We start from the raw sequence: 19024 nt of genomic DNA on the forward strand, positions 1-19024 counted from the left end.
CATAATTTAAATATACAAACTTTCTATAACAATAAATTCTAATTTATTCTTTTGGATTTTAGTTAACCAACTTATTGTAAATTTTCCATTGAATTTCAATTTGTTATATTTATCAAATCTTAATATTTATAAAATAGTATTACATCTTATAGTAATTTTTTTATAATATAGTACATATAATATATGCCAAAATTTCTTAATTTAATTAAGTTGATAATTTCAATTTCATCACTAAAATTCAAAGTTATATATGCATACCTCAATATTTTTCTTCTTTTATTCCAAAAAAAATTGCAAATCATCTTCACTAATTTATTTTACTTCTCTAATTCATATACAGAAACCCTAACCAAAATTATTTGTAGCAAGGAAACTAAAATTGAGGTTTCTTAGTTTGAGGAAATAACAAAGGAAATCTCAATTAAATTTCTTCATAATGATACTAACTGAAAATTCTGTTTGAGATTTGACTAAATCTATGCTTTATAAGTTTTAAAATGAAAACTTAGTTGAAATATTACCTCTTAGCTTGACTGAAAAAAAAATTCAACTTTTGGTGTAAAAAATTGAATACGGGTTTGTGCGGATGGTGCCAACTCGACTATTCAGCCTCTTACACACCTATTTCATTTTACACGCTCCCACTCTTGATCAATTTGAGTTTCTTTCTCTCTCTCTCTCTTTTTTTTTTGCTCTCTATGTTTGACACCTAAACCATTTGCATCCTCTCCTTTTATCTTACGCTTGCTTGGTTTCCCATTTGTCATTGACTCTCTTTATTGTCATTATTATTACCAATGACGCATATGAAAATTAAACAATTATATAGTCAGGTGTTTAAATAGTGTAATTTGCTTTATAAATGATTAGTTTATAATAAAAATTTTAATTATTTATAGTAAATTAATTTAAATAATTATAGGAAATTATTTATATTTTAATAATAATATTATTTTTATTATTTTAAATTAAATAGTTATACATACATACATACATATATATACATACATATATATATATATGTATGTATATATATATATGTATGTATATATATATATGTATGTATATATATATATACATACATATATATATATATATTAGAAAAATATATTAATATGAAAAAGATACAAAAATGTTATATGAGAGGGCCTAAAACAAAGCCCAACTCATACAATACAACACACAAAATTCAGATAAAGCAAAGATACATAAAGGTAAAAAACCAAAAAGCCACAAAAGAGCATAAAAGAGCTAGGGACGTCCCACTTTAGTCTCTTGCCTCTTGTTCTCGGAAGTGAGCCGGCTAATAATTTGGTAAGTTGAGTACCATTGCACGTAGTAACCAAACTATCATCCATCAGATTCCTGAGCTCAAGTAGATCTTCATTCTACTTCTTCCTCTTGGATGTGTAGACCTGCATTCCTCATCCGATGATTGACTCATCTGATTAGTAGATTCCAAAGGTGGTCGGACAGGTGGAGGTCGTTGCACATCATGATCCCCATGAGCCTGAGTAACATTAACATCTTAGTGAAGCAGTAGAAGTATTTCCACATTTATTATCAGTGATAGGTTATAGGGCAGGCGGGGTATGAGGAAACTCCCTCTCCCCCACGATAGGGGGTTCCAAAGACGAGAAAGCTACACCTGGGGACTGTATGATTGTCATATTGACTGCAGGGATAGTGGCGTCGTCCGGGGTATCCTTCTGATGATCAATAGTGTCAAAAACTTGGAGCTGATCAGGAGGAGCCAGGAGGAGTGTAAATCACAACCTTTAACGGAGCAGTTTGCTTTTTTAGCCTGAGTTGGGGGTGTAGATGGTGACAATTGAGAACTGGAGTGTTCGAACATACGATAGTTCGAACAATACGACGGAAAATGTTCAATCTCTACCTTCTGTCAATATCCATGGTGTTGTGTGTCCAACCAGATTTCCTCAAAAGCGGATGAAGTGATGTCTCTTTCAACAAGTACTCTGGCTTCAGAAGGACGAGACATATTAAAAGTAGGAATGTCTGCTTCGAGTGGCTTCCCATAAGCTGAGGCAATAGAGTACTATACTTTTTGAGAAAAATAATGAAATTTCAGTCCAAGGAGATGAATCCAAATCAGAATGATTGACGGTTCCATTTGTGGTCAAAATCCACAGAACATTTCAGAATCTTCATTGAAAATTTCAGTCCAAGGAGACGAATCCAAATCAGAATGATTGACGGTTCCGTTTGTGGTCAAAATCTACAGAACATTTCAGAATCTTTATTGCTCTGTTATCAATCCATATTATTCTTCTAGCAAATAAGTGCATGTAATCTTCTTCATTACTAATTTGAATAATAATGTGTCTCCCATCTAATATTCCAATTTTTCATTCTCAAACAAGGCGCATAAGTTCAAATTCTTTGCTAATGAGCTCCATTTTAGGATGACTATATAGAAATTTCCCAACTAAATTCAGACGACAGGAGGAAGCAAGTTGAATACCTTCAGCTTCTGTAAAAAAGATGGCAAATTTTTCATTATTCTACCAGGTTTCTTGATGTCCTCCGCCCTCTCAAACGAAGGAGGGAAACATGACGATGTTGGTGTGCCTGAGGCACGGACACCCGCAAGGGCAACTGCATACGATTTGTCCGAAGCTATCCTCAAAGGTAGGTGTGGCGTTTAGAAAACAAATCAGCTCTGATAAATGAGGGAAAAATCTGGTTGAAATAGCCGAAGCTAAAAAAGAGAGGATGCTGTGAGACAGGTGGGACGAGCGCAGAGAAGCCGCATAAATCACGAGTTGTACCGGCGAGACGAAGCCGCAGAACACTTGAGTGGTACCCGCGAGACCGGCTGTAGAGGAGCCACAGAGCCTGGAAATCTCGAGACAGGAAGACGGGGGACGAGCCTCATCTCAGAGCCGGAGAAGAAGCGGGGGAGACGAACATAATCGAGCACGAAAACGTCAGAGAGGAATCAACGAAGCTGTAACTGTTGCTAGGGTTTGCCATCGAGCGAAACCCTAGCAGAGCCGAGCAAGAAGGAAGAATACGCATATTAAATAGTTATATATATATATAATCTAATGGCGTCGTCTTCTCCTGCTATCGGCTCTGCTAGGGTTTCGACTCACGGCGAACCCTAGCGTCTGCTACGGTGACTTCATGCTCGAAGGAGTTCGCGCCTGACTTCCTCTGTTTCATCTTCCGTCGTCTTGTTTAGTGCTTCGTTTGTTTTAGAGAGCTTCGTCATGCTGCACCTAGTCCGTTGTCCTTCGTCGTGCTTGCCGCTCGTTGAAGGTTGGTTTCTGGGCACGGACGTTTCGTTCTCTCTCGTGCTCGAAACAGAATTGAAGGGTTTGCGTTTCTGGTGCGTCTTCTGGCCTTCGGCTTCGTCGTCTACAGGCTGAAGGTTTCGTTCTCTGGCTCGCTTTTTGCGGTTTGACGCCGTTTTTTGCCTACTGCGCTTATATCGGAACATCGTAGCAAGTGGACTGTCCCTGCTTTGCTGGTGCTCCCTCCTTCGGTTGAACCTGACAAAGCCTTATTCGCCCACGTGGTGGGTAATCATATGGTGAAGTCTACTGTTGTCTTCCTCTCAAGTTATAAGGATTGTCGTGATGGTATAGGTGATTGTTCTTTTGTTAAGAAAGCGAGTAGAAAAGGTGGGAAAACAACGCTCTTTTTCTCTGATTTAGAAATTTCAACTCTGTCTGAGAACTGCAAGTTTGTTCTTATTGAAAAATTTCAGTGGTGACACCCATTTTTGGAAGTTATCAGAAAGGGTTTTGATGATCTCAAACTAGTAGGCAAGTGGAAAGTGAGACTCTTTGATGAGAGACATGTATTGATTCAGTAAACCGTGACTGAAGACTACGCTCGGACTTTCTCTAAAAAATATCTTAACATTGCAGGAAAGTTAATGAAGTTACTCAAGTGGTCTCCTGATTTTGAACCAAATCATGAATCTCCCACTGTATTGGCATGATTTAGTTTACCTGGTCTCAAGCTGCATTTCTTTAATCATCAAAGTTCTCTACTCTATTGGGTACTCTATTGGGACCATACTTGGGGATCCTATGAAACTAGATCTACCTATCTTCAATCTAACCAGGTCTTCTGTAGCCAGAATACTTGTGGAAAAAGGGTATTATTTTACCTGATATTATTGAAGTCTGGCGTGACACAACTCATAATGGATATTGACAACAAATTGTACCCACTGTAAGATATTTGGGCATACCCTTGATAAATGTCACAGGCTCTATCCTAATTTGAAACCTAAAGCTCAATTGAATAAGGATGGGTCTAACCCCACTGCTCTGGACACATCTGCTCCACCTGTGGAGGAAATTACCACAAGACAGGAATTTGTATCTGATTTAATTGCCCCTGTGGACCCCCACCCCGACAATACTGTTTCTGTTTCTGCGATTGATGTGATGCCGGATGGCTATGCTGGGCAACCTTATTGAAAACAAGACTGAAGGATCCTTACCTACAAAGAATAGTGTTCGGACCGATAATCAGGAGAACCTTGCAGCTCCTCATTTTCAGGAAGTATCCGGTGCAGAGGTGACTACTCATACTTCACACACATTAGAACCTATTGTGGTTACAACAATTGACAATCTTTCTACTATGATTCTACCACCTAATCCGAACGAGTAAGAAATGAGTCAATCTTTGGATGAGGATTGATAGGTTTACACATCCAGGAGAAAGAAGAATAATGGAGATCTACTTGAGCTCAGAAATCTAATGGATGATACTTTGGTTACTTCAGATAATGGTACGCACCTCACCAATTTGTTAGTTGACTCCCTTTTGAGAACTAGAGACAGATGCATGACTAAATTGGGTCGTCCTTAGGTTTTTTGAGAACTAGAGGCAGATGCATGACTAAATTGGGTCGTCCTTAGGTTTTGGTTTTTTTGATCTTATAAGTATCATTTCTTTTTTTGGGATTTTTGTGTGTGTTGTACCGTGTGGGTTGGGTGTCTTCTTTTGGGCCTACTCACACAACTGTATCGTTTTCTTTTTAATATATTAGCCCTTGGGCTTTTTTAGAGAAAAATAAAAAAATAATATATATATAGTTGCAAGTTATTACACAATGCATGTTAGTATTGTTGATGTTCAAGTTCGCAAGACATTTAATCTCGGAAGACAAAAATAAAAAATAAAATAAAAGTGCTTTTCTTTCAAGGATTCAACTCATTTTACTCTATGAGATTACAATTTTGCATTTAAAATCTTATGTAACATTGTGACACTATATCTCAACCTCAACTGCGAAAGAAGTATAACAAGTGAACGGGCCATATTTTAGTTATGAAGCATTAATGCCACACCCTCATGCCTCAACTACAAAAAGAATGATAACAAGTGAACATGTCATAGTTTAGTTACGAAACATTAATGCTATACCCTCATGCCTTGTATTCAAGTCGGTGGCTTTTCCTTGAAGTAGATTCTTATTATACATTGAATGTAGAGACCAGAAATTCCGTGTAGCTTCCATTAGCTTTTGTAATTATCGTATTCTATATGCTTAATGCTGTATTATTTTGTGTTTTATGATGATCATATTATGTTTAGTGACTAGTTTCCTTTTCTAATCTCATGGATGCATTTGTTTGTAGTTACTTCTTACATAAATTTAAACCCCCTGTAAAAGCCACTATTGATTTTTGGTAATGTTTAATTCCTTTTTCAGTGCATTGTTGAAGAGGTGCAAGCTCCCATTCAAGCTCGTTCACGTAAAGGTCGATTTATTTCTGGGTAATTATTTGTTAGTGATTACTTCATTTTTCCTTGAGTGAAAAATATCACTCGACATTTATGCGTTTATTTATGTTTCATAGTTGAAAGGTGTAGCCTATTTATGTAACTAAGAAAAAGGCTGTAGCAAAATTTCTTTGTCCTAGTTAATATGTTGAATTTTATTCTTTTTTAGGGCCTTTTGTGTGGGCATTGTCACTATTGTCTATTTTTATATTGTATCCATTGATTCTTGTTTTCCTCCTTTTTTAGATTTATTAAGCATTGAAATTCAGGCCAATTTCTCATTACTGCACTAATCCCCTCAATATGGTTTATGCTTGCTTAAAATATTTTTCGTTGTCAGGTGTTTTTATTGTTGATGCCTTAGTGGTTATCCCTCTGGCCCACACCTTCTTGCTACTTTTATAGAACAGAGGCCATATTAGGGTTTGTTTTGTTTTCTTTTTGATTTGGTTTTGCTTGTTTTGTTTTCTGTTAAAAAAAAAATCATGTTTCATGTTTTATCTTTTTTCTTGTTTCAAATAAAAGTAGAAAATGCATATGGAAATGAAAGATTAATAGAAAAATAATCTGTATTTAATTGGCATAAATTATTATTTATTACAACATTAACCAATCTTGGTAATAGAGTATGAGCTGATAGATTTGTACTTATTCTGATTTACTTAAAGGTCAAATCTACTTGTTCTCTCTAAGCTTATCTCTTTATTTTTCTTCTTTTCTCTTTTTTTTGTTAGGCTTGTTTTGTACTTCGTAAGATTTTGGCATCACTGATAGACTGATTTTGATTAAATATCATGTTATCATTTAAGCTCTCAATAATATATAATTGAAATTAAAAATATTTAAAATTTAATTAAAAACTTGAATTAATCTTTAGTTAACCTAAATAGTTCCTCAAATATCAATTACTCTGGCCTATTTGTTTATTAATTTATCATTTTAGGCTTGATTATCAAAGTGCTGATAAAATTTTACTTATTTTAAGTAAAGTTTATTTCATATCCAATTACTTTAATGAAATAATTAATGGACAATTATTTTTAACTAGTTTATTATTTAGCTTACCATACTAGGTCATACTATTATGATAAAATAATAACCTAACTTAATGATAATTTTGCAAGCTATAATTAGTTTATAAGTAGCTTTAATAAAATCTAAGATTTGTCTACTTTGTTAATTATTAAGTTTGTTATTTATCCTGCACATAATTATCAAAATATTTTAATATTTTTGAAATTTTAGTTACCTTAATTATAACTTTAATTTATCACTAGTAATCTTATTTATATCTAATTTACATAATCAATATGAATAATTAATTAATGAAAATAGTTATTAGTGCATGTTACGAGAACATATGAAAACACTCTTGGTTGTTGACTAATAAGTTCATTTCCATAATTTGCTTAGTCATTAACTATAAGAGACCAAAGGAAAAATAATCATACCTGTTCTGTTTCCTCAATGAGTTTTTAGTTTCTTTAGTGTAGTATTTTCTGACAAACATTCTTATAATTGGGTATAATTAGAGCAGAACTAAGGGCGACTGCTGTATCAATGCTTTTTAAATTATTGTGAAGCTTGGTTCCAAAAATTACTTTTGTTTTCTTCCCCTATAAAGTGTTTGGCAATGAGTTAGGGGTTGGCAGAATAGTCTGCATTTTTATCGCAGAACTTGAGAATTGACTTTGCTTCTAGGCCAACCTTGCTTGAGTAATTTCTGAACATCTACCACAGGCTTTCCTGCAAAGCATACTAGCATAAAAATAATTATATTTCTATCTCATATTAATGTTTTAATAAATTACTGCTTTCTTTTGCAGCCATGCACATCCTGGTAGCCCATACGTCTTTGGGCTTTCTGCAGCTGATCATGATGTCGATTTTCCGGAACCTATGCCTGTAATTGGTAAACCTTATATGTCTTATGGATATTATGTTGATTTTTATATTATTTTTTCCCATTCCATTTCCATGTTAATTTTTTATATTATCTTTTCCCAAGCCTTTGCCATCTTGGTAAAAAGCTACGTTTTATCTTGTGTTGACAATAGTGCTTCATAGATGTATGGTTTTTCTTTTATCAAGCTTGCAATCTTAAAACTCCATGAATCATTTGAAAATTGAAACTATGATGCTCCCTCAATTCCACCTACTCTCAACTAGGCCGCTAACTTGCCCATCCATTGGTAAATTCATATCTCCACATGATGATCTTAATGTTTGTGGTGCTTAATTAATCTAGATGTCCTTGGTGAGGTATGAAAGTTGGGGGTAGTTGATGCCCTTCTAGGGCTCCTAGAAGGTGATTAGGAAATGGTTTTTTTAGGGAGGTAGTTGTGGACTAGTCCCAGTGGGAGGATAGGGGCAGTCGACATTGTTTGGAAGAAGAGATTAGGTAAAGTCTATTGTTGGACAACAAATTGGGGGAGTTTAGTTGTTGTCTGGGTTGAGGACAATGGTTGAACGGTTTGGTGAGAAGGGTACACCACCTATTCTTGAGCAAGATACAAGTAAACAACTTATGAAAGGAAGATGATACAACACTTCGAAGAGCATAAAACAAAGAATAAATTCTTCAAAAATAATAACAACGATCAAAAGTCTCTCAAAACAGAAAAAGAAAATATATAAAATCCCTCAAGCTAATAGCCTACTTAGAAGTAAGAACAAATCAGGAAATAAGCAATGAAAGGAACTAATTCTCACTGAATTGGGCAACATAATATAATTCGCTCGGTTAGGCTTCCCGTGATTATAGAAGTTTCAGATCGCGGGATTCTGTGATTCTGCTGGATTCAACGATCCTGAAGCACAAAACTTTTTGACTAGGAGCTTCTCTGTCATTCTCCTCAAGTAGGATTTTTGTTTTTTTTTTCTTAAGAATCTGCTGGAATCATTTTACCATCATCATAATAATGTCATTGTTTGGCTGTCTAAGGCAACTCCACTACAAAATCTATGCTCACGCTTATTCCAAGCAACTTTGAAACATAATAATCATCCCAAAGCTTGCAGTGATAGAATAAATAATTAATTTTTTGCACAATCAGAGCTGAAACTGCGAATAGACATGTATTCTCACAAACCAAGCCTCAAGCCATTAAATTTGTAACTTGCTTCTCCCACTTGTACTCTGCTAGGCACATCCAATGAGTATGTTTGATGAAACTGACTCTGGAAAGAAATCTCATTGAAATATGACCGACCTTAGTGATTTTAATATCGTTAATAATAATAAAATGTTACATTTTTACCGTCGCTTTAGTAAAAAGGAAGTTAAGGAGGCTTTAAAGAAAACCAAGGGTGAAAAGTCTGTAGGTCCTGATGATATCCCAATTGAAGTGTGAAAATATTTAGGAGATTTGGGAGTTTCTTGGCTTAGTAAACTCCTTAATATTATTTTAAAAACTAAAAAGATGTCTGAGGTGTGGAGGAAGAGTATTTTGGTCCTCATTTTTAAGATAAAGGGGATGCACAAGAGTGTGCCGATTATAGAGGGATTAAGTTGATGTGTCATACTTTAAAATTGTTGGAGAGGGTAATTGAACATAGTTTAAGACGTCTTACAAAGATTTCTCATAATTAATTTGGATTTATTGAGAGATCTGATGGAGAAGTTCAGAGATAATAAGGAGGATCTACATATGTTTTTTATTGATTTAGAAAAAGCTTTCGATAAGGTTCCAAGAGATATCTTTTGGGGAGTTCTTGAGAATAAAGATGTTGATATGACTTATATTCAAGTCATTAAAGATATGTATAGTAGAACTGTTACTTGTGTTCGAACAGAAGGAGGATTGGCCAAATATTTTCCTATTTCTGTTGGCTTACATCAGGGATTGGCTTTAAGCCCATATCTTTTTGCTTCAGTTATGGATGGTCTTACTGGACACTTACAGGAGGATGTACCTTGGTGTATGCTTTTTGTTGATGATGTCCTCGTGGATAAGACAAGAGAAAAAGCTCAGGAAAAACTTGAACTATAGAGGTCTACCTTAGAGTCTAAAGGCCTTCATTCGAGTAGAACTAAAACTAAATTCATGAAATATAAATTTAGTAGTAGTATCTCTAGTGACAGAAATGTAACTTTGTATGATCAAATTATTAAAAGATGTGAACACTTTAGATATCTCGTGTCTATTGTTCAACGTGATGGTGATATTGATAGGGATGTTATTAGTAGAATGCAAGGGTTGAAGTGAAGGAATGCTTCAGGCCGATTCTGTGATAGAAATGTACTGCTTAGACTGAAAGGAAAAATTTATAAGATGGTGGTGAGACCTGCAGTGCTATATGGCGTTGAATGTTGACCTTTAAAAGAGAAGCAAAAAACTAAGTTAACTGTTGCCGAGATGAGAATGATTAGGTCGATGAGCGGCTTTACACTTAGAGACAAAATGCGAATTGAATATATCAATGACAGGGTTGGTGTAGCTCCAGCGACAGACAAAATCAGAGTCGTCTTAGATGGTTTGGTCACATTAAACATTGATCATCTGATGATCCGATTATAAGAGTAGATGTTTATAAGAGTAGATGTTTTATTTTAGATTCAACTTATGCTAAGAAAGGCTGAAGTAAACCTAAAAATACTTGTTGAGCATGTATAAAAAATGATCTTAATTTATTTTAATTAAATGAAAATATGACACTAAATAGGACGCAATGGAGAAAAATGATTCATGTACCCGACCCCACTTAGTGGGATAAAAGGTTTTGTTGTTGTTGTTGTTGTTGCGTGCATGCGTGCGTTACATTTATTTTTCAATACTCTACATTCATTTAATTATGTTTTCACTATAACACTAGCCTTAAGTTTTGAGTTCAAGTATAGTTATCTAGATTCAAAATCATTTACTAGCCATTCAACAAAATGAATTAATGCTTTGATTTTTCCTTTGGTTTACTAAGAGTTCTGGAGTCCAAAAAAAAAAAAAGAAAATATAACACTTAGGAAAAAGTAGTGGCTTTAGGTCGTCCTGACCTCGGGTCATCCAATCTTCGGGTCGCTCAGGCTTCAGGTTGTCCTGGCTTAGGATCGTTCAAGCTTCGGGTTATTTTGTCAGATTTTTTATTTACATATTTTATTTCCTCGATTCTCTTCTTGAAGACAAAATTGCCATAAGAGTGAGGGAATTTTAATGCAAAAAATGTTATCAGGTCTACTCCTAATCAACAATTGAAAAAATGAACTTCCTTCGTTTTTTGATGACTCTGAAGTGCTCTCTTAAGATCTTCGGGTCGGTAGGACTGATTCGGTCAGCTAGGCTTTCTTGGTGTCTGGCTTGGTCGATATTTGTCAATCAACTGATCTAACCTGGTTGTCGGCATTATTTGAAACCTACAAAAATTTTCTTTTCATTTTGAACATTTGCGATTAAACATATAGGAAATTCTATACAAAATTTTCAACCTTAAAATAAAGTGAAGTTCTCTTTCCGTTTTTATTTTTGTTTGTGTTTTTTCTCTTATTAGGTGTCCTATTTTGCTTGTGACAAACACTAGACTTATGATGATTGATGGGTCGGTTTTTGGTATTAAATACCAATTAGATGTTTTGCATTGCTATCGGTCATTTTGAGGATTTTGTAACGATCGAACGACTTGCGCTGTCCTCGATTTTTGGGTTGTTGATGCTCGACTCGTGTATTAATGTTCTGAGTCTCAGCTGGTTGGTCGGATCTTCGCCTTGGATGGACTATCCCTTATGTTAGGTTTATTAACCAGATCTTGTCGTTGTTTTTGTGGGGTTGACTGCCGCGACTCGTGGGGTGATTTCTTCGGTACATTTTGTGGAGCTTACCACTATTGGGTAGGGAAGCACTTCCAGAGCCTTATCTGATTCAAGTTTGAAGACAGGTCAGGATGCATGAGCGTTGCTGGCTAGTTCTTTGTGCATTCCGCTGATCAAACATTTGGCTTTTGTCGGTCTTACTGCTTGGGTTCAAGTTCCTTGAGTGTTGGTTAAACTTCGTAACACATGAACTCCTTCAGTTTCCCGAGCATTAGTCAGATTTTGACCATCTATTACATAGAACTTTCAACGTTCTTCGAGTTTTAGTCGGACCTAAGATTATGCACATAATTAGAAAAGTTTTACATATCAATTTTATGAATGAGATATATGAGTTGGAACAAAAGCGCATTTTATTGCCACAAGACGTACAGACCGCTGATCGTCCATGATGCTGGTCATCGTCTAGGCTGCTAGTCGTCCAAATCGTGGTTTTTCCAGGTTGCTAGTTGTTTAGGCTGCTGGTCGTCTAAATTGCATCGATTAGGTCTAGCTCGATCGAATGTAATTCTTGGTTCTATTTGTGTTGCTTTTTTCTTGTTGGTGCCATAATCCACACTCACCACAGCTTTTTGGATGTTGAATCCAGATTTATCCCTGAATCATATCTCAAGGGATTAAAGTGTTAGAAAGGAGAGAGGGAGGGGGGTAGAGACAGAGGGAGGCATAACTACTCTTTTTGAAACAAATTGGGGGTATTCCGAACTCTTGTAACCCTTTTAAAATAATAAAATATTTTCGATACATGGGAGAAATAAGAAAAAAAAACTGTCCCTTTTACATGAAATGATCCCCTATTTATACATAATATATTACAATATGAATATATTATATTCCTAACCCTTTTTTAATGAGGGTTGTATATGTTATTTTAGGTATTTTGCATGTATACGCCTTCAACTCGGACATGTTGGGTCTTCTTAGCCTTGGGTTGTCCTTGCCTAAGGTTGTCCAGGTTTCAGGTCGTCCTGACCTCGGGTCGTCTAGAAGTTGGGTATTCCAAGTGTCGGTTCGTCCTCGCCTCGAGTTTTCCTAGACTCAGGTAGTCCTCGTCTCGGGTCGTCTAGGTTTTGGGTAGTCTAGGCTTGTATCATCCTGGCCTCGGTTCGTCCAGGCTTTGGGTCATCCTGGCCTTGGGTCGTCTAGCTGAAAAATTCAGTCTGACACATTTTTATGTATAGGTATAGTCGAACTGAATCATTGCGAAGAAACTATGAGAAAGGAATAGCAACTGCACTTATTGCCCAGTTCTTTAGGAAAATGGTTTGCTTTTTAGATCTCTTTTTTTTTGTTGCGTGTATCTACTTGTACCAGTGCAGGCCTTTTTATTTTTCAGTGCATTGTAATTATCTGTGTTGGTTGCGTGTATCTACTTGTACCGGTGCAGGCCTTTTTATTTTTTATTTTTTATTTTTCAGTGCATTGTAATTATCTGTGTTGCCTGATTTAATGTTTTTTTGGAAAAGCTTGTCATTTTCTGTGGCTCCACCTTTTTTTTAGCACTCCTATGATATGTTATTCAAGTGCATGTATTTGGTGTATATTTTTAGTTACTTTCAAAAGTGTTCCGTTCCAGGAACATTTTTGGTATATATTTTTAGTTACTTTCAAAAGTGTTCCGTTCCATGGCGTTCTAGCAACATTAGGTCTTATATTTTCCTTTTCTTTTGTTTTGGCAGGTATATCACGGTCTGCAAAAGGGTATTGCATGATATCAGTGCTTGAACCCATGAAAACGTTTTCTGAGGAGGATGGGCTTACAGAAGAGGCTATTGTTACAAAACTCCGCACACGTCAATGCCACCATTTATATCTTCACACTTCCCTGAGAAATAATTCTTCAGGTTGGCGCTTAGTAAGCTCTTATATACCCATACTCGTAGATTGTTTGGATGCAGTTTAAATTCTCTGGTATTAGGTTTCCTGAATGAAATTGTATTTCTGGTTGTTCAGCTTATTTATATTGGTGCATTTACATACATATCACCTGATGCCGGAGTTAACGAAAATAACAATAGGTAACATATATTGTTACTGAAAAAAAAAAAGACAATTACGACCAATAAATATGGAAATCATGATACCAAACACAATATTCAACTAAATTAGAGGTATACCAAAGGGGAAGGTGAGTGGTTATGCAGGGATGTATGGGAGGTTGGTGGTGAGTAGGAGGTTGTGAAGATGTGAAGTGGTGGAGCTTTGTACGGTAGGAAGATGGGGCTGCAGTGGAGTGGCTGGACTGCAGGGTAAAGGGGTGGCTTCGCGTGGTGGGGAGTTGCTGACCCGCAAGGACAGTAGGAGCAGCAGTGAAGGGAGTATTTGGCGGTTGTGTGATTGGCTGGGGAGGGAGAATTGCTGGCTGGAGGGGTGGTAAGGGCAGGAGGACAGCAAGGAGGCTTTCCAGTGGTTCCTGCAGTGACGAGAGGGGATGGTGACCTTGGGGAGAGAGGGGTTGCAGGAAAGACAATAAATATTGCTGTCTTGGATGGCTGCATCGATTGCGGCAATGAAGCGATGGATTGTTGACCTCATTTTTGTGAGGTCTTTTCTTCCACCTCTGACAAGCTTTAACCGGAACACTGTCTTTGGATGCAGCCCTATAAGAGAGAATCGGAGACATAGATTGTTATATTGAAAAAAACATACATAAAAGTCACCTAAACTCAACAAAGTACATATATATAATTCCAGAGTAACAAAAGGGTACCCCACTCGTATTGGGCATCAAGCCTTAGTGTAACACCCAATTTGACAAATTCCAGCTATACCTCAAATTATGAATCTCTCAGAATTCAATCGAAGCAATTTTATGAAGTTCTACATGTCGAATTGAACAATTTGATATATAGCACCAAACATGAATTTAACATATGAGAAGATATAAAATTATGAGGTTACCAGGTTAGTTAATTTTAATTAATCCGAATAAATTTCCTAATTTCCCGCATCATCACTGTAGCCACTGACTTTTTTTCACCATTATCAGCTGTGAGATTGATCGAGTAGCTGAGAATTGATGGGATAACATTAAATTGCCGCATTTCTCTTAATTTTTCCCTCTATTGTTCTCGGTTTCGCACTCCTAGAAGGTTCCGCAGCTTGATCCCTATAGCAGGTGCATAACTGATGACGATAGAGTACTGGAATTTGTGGTTGGAAGCTTTGTGGAGAATCCTATTGGTTAGGAGACCTTTAAAGATATTTGTGACATTTCTTATGCTTTTTTTTTTGACATTTGCCATGAACCAGTGTACTTTTTCATTCCTCATCACTGTAGTGAGAGGCAGTGAAGTGTCTGAAGATGTGATTATGATTTTGTCTTTCGGATTGGACCGTTAATAGGAAATCGACGAAGAAGAGTGGAAGGAAGATAGGAAGGAAGGAAATAGAAAAACTTTCAGGGTAGATTTATGCAAGGAAACCCATTTGAGGTAAGAATTTGTGAATTATGTTTAAGGTTAAATCATGAGATAAGCCAAGATTTCTTGAAATTGTGATTTCTAGATTGTTTACACTATGCAATGAGTTCTATGTGTGTTTGGGGAAACTAGTCGTAGGGTTGCTCTGTCAAATCATGTAAAATAATTATGTGCAAACTTAAAAAAAATATCTCTCTATAGGTTTTCATGTGATTAATTGTTGACACAATTTCATTTAAAATTTTCTGCATATTGTGAATGAATACATTCATAGACTGTATGAATGCAAATTTGATTTGTCCCTTACAATGCATGTTTTTACCATGTTATGAATCTGATGAACATTTCTATGAATCATTGCTCGTAGGTATCATATTTTATACAGAAGTAGTGTCAAACATAGATATTCATTTACTATGATTCTTATTAATGATGTATGAAATGCTTAAGATGAATGCTTGTTATATGAATTATTATTTAAAACTATCACAAGTGATATTATATGAATACATACAAGTATGAATTCTAAAGAATGATAGGATTCCCAATTCCTGGTATTCTGATAGAGACAACTTAGGATATTTTTGGGATCAAACGGTGATGAAACGGAGGGAAACGTTGGTAACATATGACTATTGATAATTGATATATTGGGAGGGCCCAACCTTTATCAATAGTTAATGTGACATTTGGGCTGTGTGACAACGTAATGATATAAATAACATGGAAATAATTAAGGGTTATACAATTGTAAGTGACATTTCTATGATTGGATTGATTATTTTTATGAATATGCTTATGATTACACATGCATAGATGATTACATGTTTTATACAGTTATCATATTTTTTTACATTGGATGCATTTTCTCTTAAATGTTTTATATGATTATACTATGTTGTGACATGTGTTGTGTACATGCGCATGAGTTACATATGAACATGCATGTTGTTTCTTTTCTGTTTATAAAATTTTATTTTAGTATTTATTATTTTGTTGAGCTCGTTGCTGCTAATTCTATGTTGTCGACTTTCAGGAAGGGGATAAGGCGCACCATGGCGAGTAGTTAAGTGTGACTTGTACATTTTTTACATTTCATGGTTTTGGTAGCTTGTAAAATTTTTTGTGTACATATTTTTATTTTATTAGATTTAACAACTCTATATAGATATATATGTTTTGATGATATGATTTTCACATTTTTGAGTATATGCATATTAATGAATTATGAAATAATATATATCAATTATGTTTGAGTGATTTTGCTAGACTAGTTAGTCACTTACTGGGTCTTGATCCTGCAAGTCAGGACTAGTGCTCATGAGATTTAGCCGCCTCTATTACACCACAATTGACTTTTATGGGGGTTAGTTGGGGTATGACAACTAAACCTAAATGAGCGTTGACGAACCTCTATTCTTGCTCTGCTGAATCAATCCAGTTTCCTTGATGTTTCCCTCTTCCGGTCCAGGGAGGGAGCACTTGTGTTAGTCTCCCGGGTTTTGTGGAGCTTCAACTTCATTTGTTGAAGCTTCCATCTCCTCATAGTATGGAATCATATCTGAGACGTTGAAGGTAATAAAGTTGCTATAACCCTCTAGGTTGAAGGTTCTTCAACTGCGGCTGTATGAGTAGTAGGATCCCACTGTCGGTTGTGTTGCTCTCTTAAACACTTTAGAAGTTTCCCTCACTTGTAGTTAGCCATCCATATCGGTCCAATCTTCTGGGGGTACACTAATTAACTGAACTGAGGTTTCGTGTCACATATATTCTGCTAAATGCTTCCAAAGTAATCCAAGGTTGGTTCAACTTGATCTAAAATGAGGGAAGCTTGAATGTCCCCAAACAGTGGCTGCCATGATGGTAAGTTATTGAAATGATATCATAAAACTTTATCTATACTGGCTGCTCTGAAATCGGCTATTAGGTCTTATTATTAGCAGTCATCACTTAAATTGATCCCACAAACATTTTTCTACGCCATGCGCTTCCCATCCTTAGTGAGGAATTATGTGTTTTTGTTCCTATTGTGTCGAGTCTTGTGATCAAATTGTCACAGCCTCCTTACAAAAGTTGACAGAAACCCATGGGCACCATGTCATACATCTAATTCTGTAGTTGGTTTCCAATCAAAAACTCTACGAGGCATCTACTATCAATGTCTTTCCTACTTCAACCATGTCAAGGAATAAGACTGAGAACACCTCTGAGTCGTGAGAATCAATTTGTCCATCATCTTCTTAGATGTTGCTTTTTTGCATCTCTCTCTATTAATAATTAAACTACATTACTTTCCCGTCACGTCACAACGAGTGTAGAATATGTTATGGAGAAGCCATTGTTGCTCCATTGTAATTTCAGTATGTAGGACCCATTGCCATGACCCATACCAAAGCTAGAAATTAATCAAGACTGTAACAGATGGTTAGACAGTGAGAATTAAACTTTCCCATATTTATTTTCTATAAATATTTTCCCTTCTTTTGCTTATCTTTAAAATTACTTAATTATACTTGAAAAATTAGTTTAAAATAACGATAAGCTAACCGAAGCTAGTAAATACTCACACTACTAAGCTATAGTGACTCAAGACAAAATAAAATCAATATGTATGCTCATGCTTTTAATAAATAAATATAAACTTTTGAGATACTATTCAATGAATCTTACTATATGAATTTCATACAAATATTATTTTATATCCGTACAACCGTAATAGGAGCACCGTCTAAAAATTATACCATTTAAGGTGCTTCAAGATTAATATCATTTTTTAGTTACGCGTACGAGTATCTTAGCATTCTCTGATATGAAACAGTTGGGCAGTTGGAATATTAGTTTACTTAATAGTTGACATATACTTATTCAGTTATCTCACGATGCCGATTACACACTTTTTTTCTCGAAAAGTTATCAAGATCGACAACCGTTTTATGAAAATTTTGAAGTGGACTATTGATTTTGATCCAAAAGCGGAGTTCCCTATCATTCCTGTTTGGATAAAGTTTTTGGGGTTAAAATTACATCTGTTCAACTTAGATTTTGTCTACTCAGCAAATGTTTACGGTAAGCCTCTCAAGGTTGACTCTACTCCTCAGCAAATGTTTACGGTAAGCCTCTCAAGGTTGATAGTTCTATGCTTGCTATCACTATACCCTCTGTGACTTGTGTGTTAGTTGAGAGAGATACCAGTCAACCAACTCCGTATGAGGTATGGATTGACACCACTCACAACAGGTATTGACAAAATATTTAAATAGAACCACACTCTTCTTTTTGCTCTCATTGTAGTATGTTTGGCGACAATTCTACTATTTGCTATCGTTTGCATCATCATATAGCGGATATCGCTAAAGATCAACCATCTATCATCCCTGCTGAGAAGGTGCAACCCGATCCTCTTTCCAACACCGCAGCTCCTGATGAAGAACACCATACTACAAGTACAGATCCAAACGTGTTTATACCACCAACTGTTTTTGAAGAAGGCTCACTTACATGCTAAGACACACGAGAGTGCTCCTTTGATCCAAAAAAAAAGATCAACTGGTACAACAAGTAGTTGCTTCTAATGTTCAACAACCTAAACATGTCCGACACACTTTAGACCATTCTACTGATCAGGTGGACAATTTTTCGGGTGAGGAATGACAGGTCTATTCCAGGAGGAAGAAGAAGAATGGAGGCCGACTCGAGCTCGAGAACTTATTGAATGATACATTGGTTACTACTGACAATGACACTCATCTTACCAATTTATTAGCTGACTCCTTACCTAGAACTCGAGGCAGAGGCAAGGCAAAATTGGGTCACTCTCTAGCTAACTGATACTATGTAGTTTGATACTTTTTGGTTTTTTCTTTAGGTCTCTCATGTATTTTTATGTATTTTTTCTTTTTGGAACCATTTGTTGTTATCGTGTGGGCAGGGTGCCATGCTTGGGCCCTCCCACACAATCTATATGTATCATTCTTTCTATTTAATATATTAGCCTTTGACCTTTCTCAAAAAAAAAAAAAATCTATAT

At 35.8% G+C, this 19024-nt stretch overlaps 1 protein-coding gene across 1 annotated transcript in view; it reads left to right on the top strand.

The window, feature by feature from the left end:
* The window catches only part of LOC110033596 (DNA mismatch repair protein MSH1, mitochondrial), a 158333-nt gene that overhangs the window by 28549 nt on the left and 110760 nt on the right, over positions 1 to 19024 (top strand). The window contains 3 exon segments of the mRNA XM_020737633.1: positions 5705 to 5769; positions 7602 to 7687; positions 13255 to 13419. Coding sequence (XP_020593292.1) covers positions 5705 to 5769; positions 7602 to 7687; positions 13255 to 13419 — 316 coding nt within the window.

The sequence above is a fragment of the Phalaenopsis equestris genome, unplaced genomic scaffold (assembly GCF_001263595.1).
Source record: "Phalaenopsis equestris unplaced genomic scaffold, ASM126359v1 Scaffold001231, whole genome shotgun sequence".
Classification (NCBI taxonomy): Eukaryota; Viridiplantae; Streptophyta; class Magnoliopsida; order Asparagales; family Orchidaceae; genus Phalaenopsis; species Phalaenopsis equestris.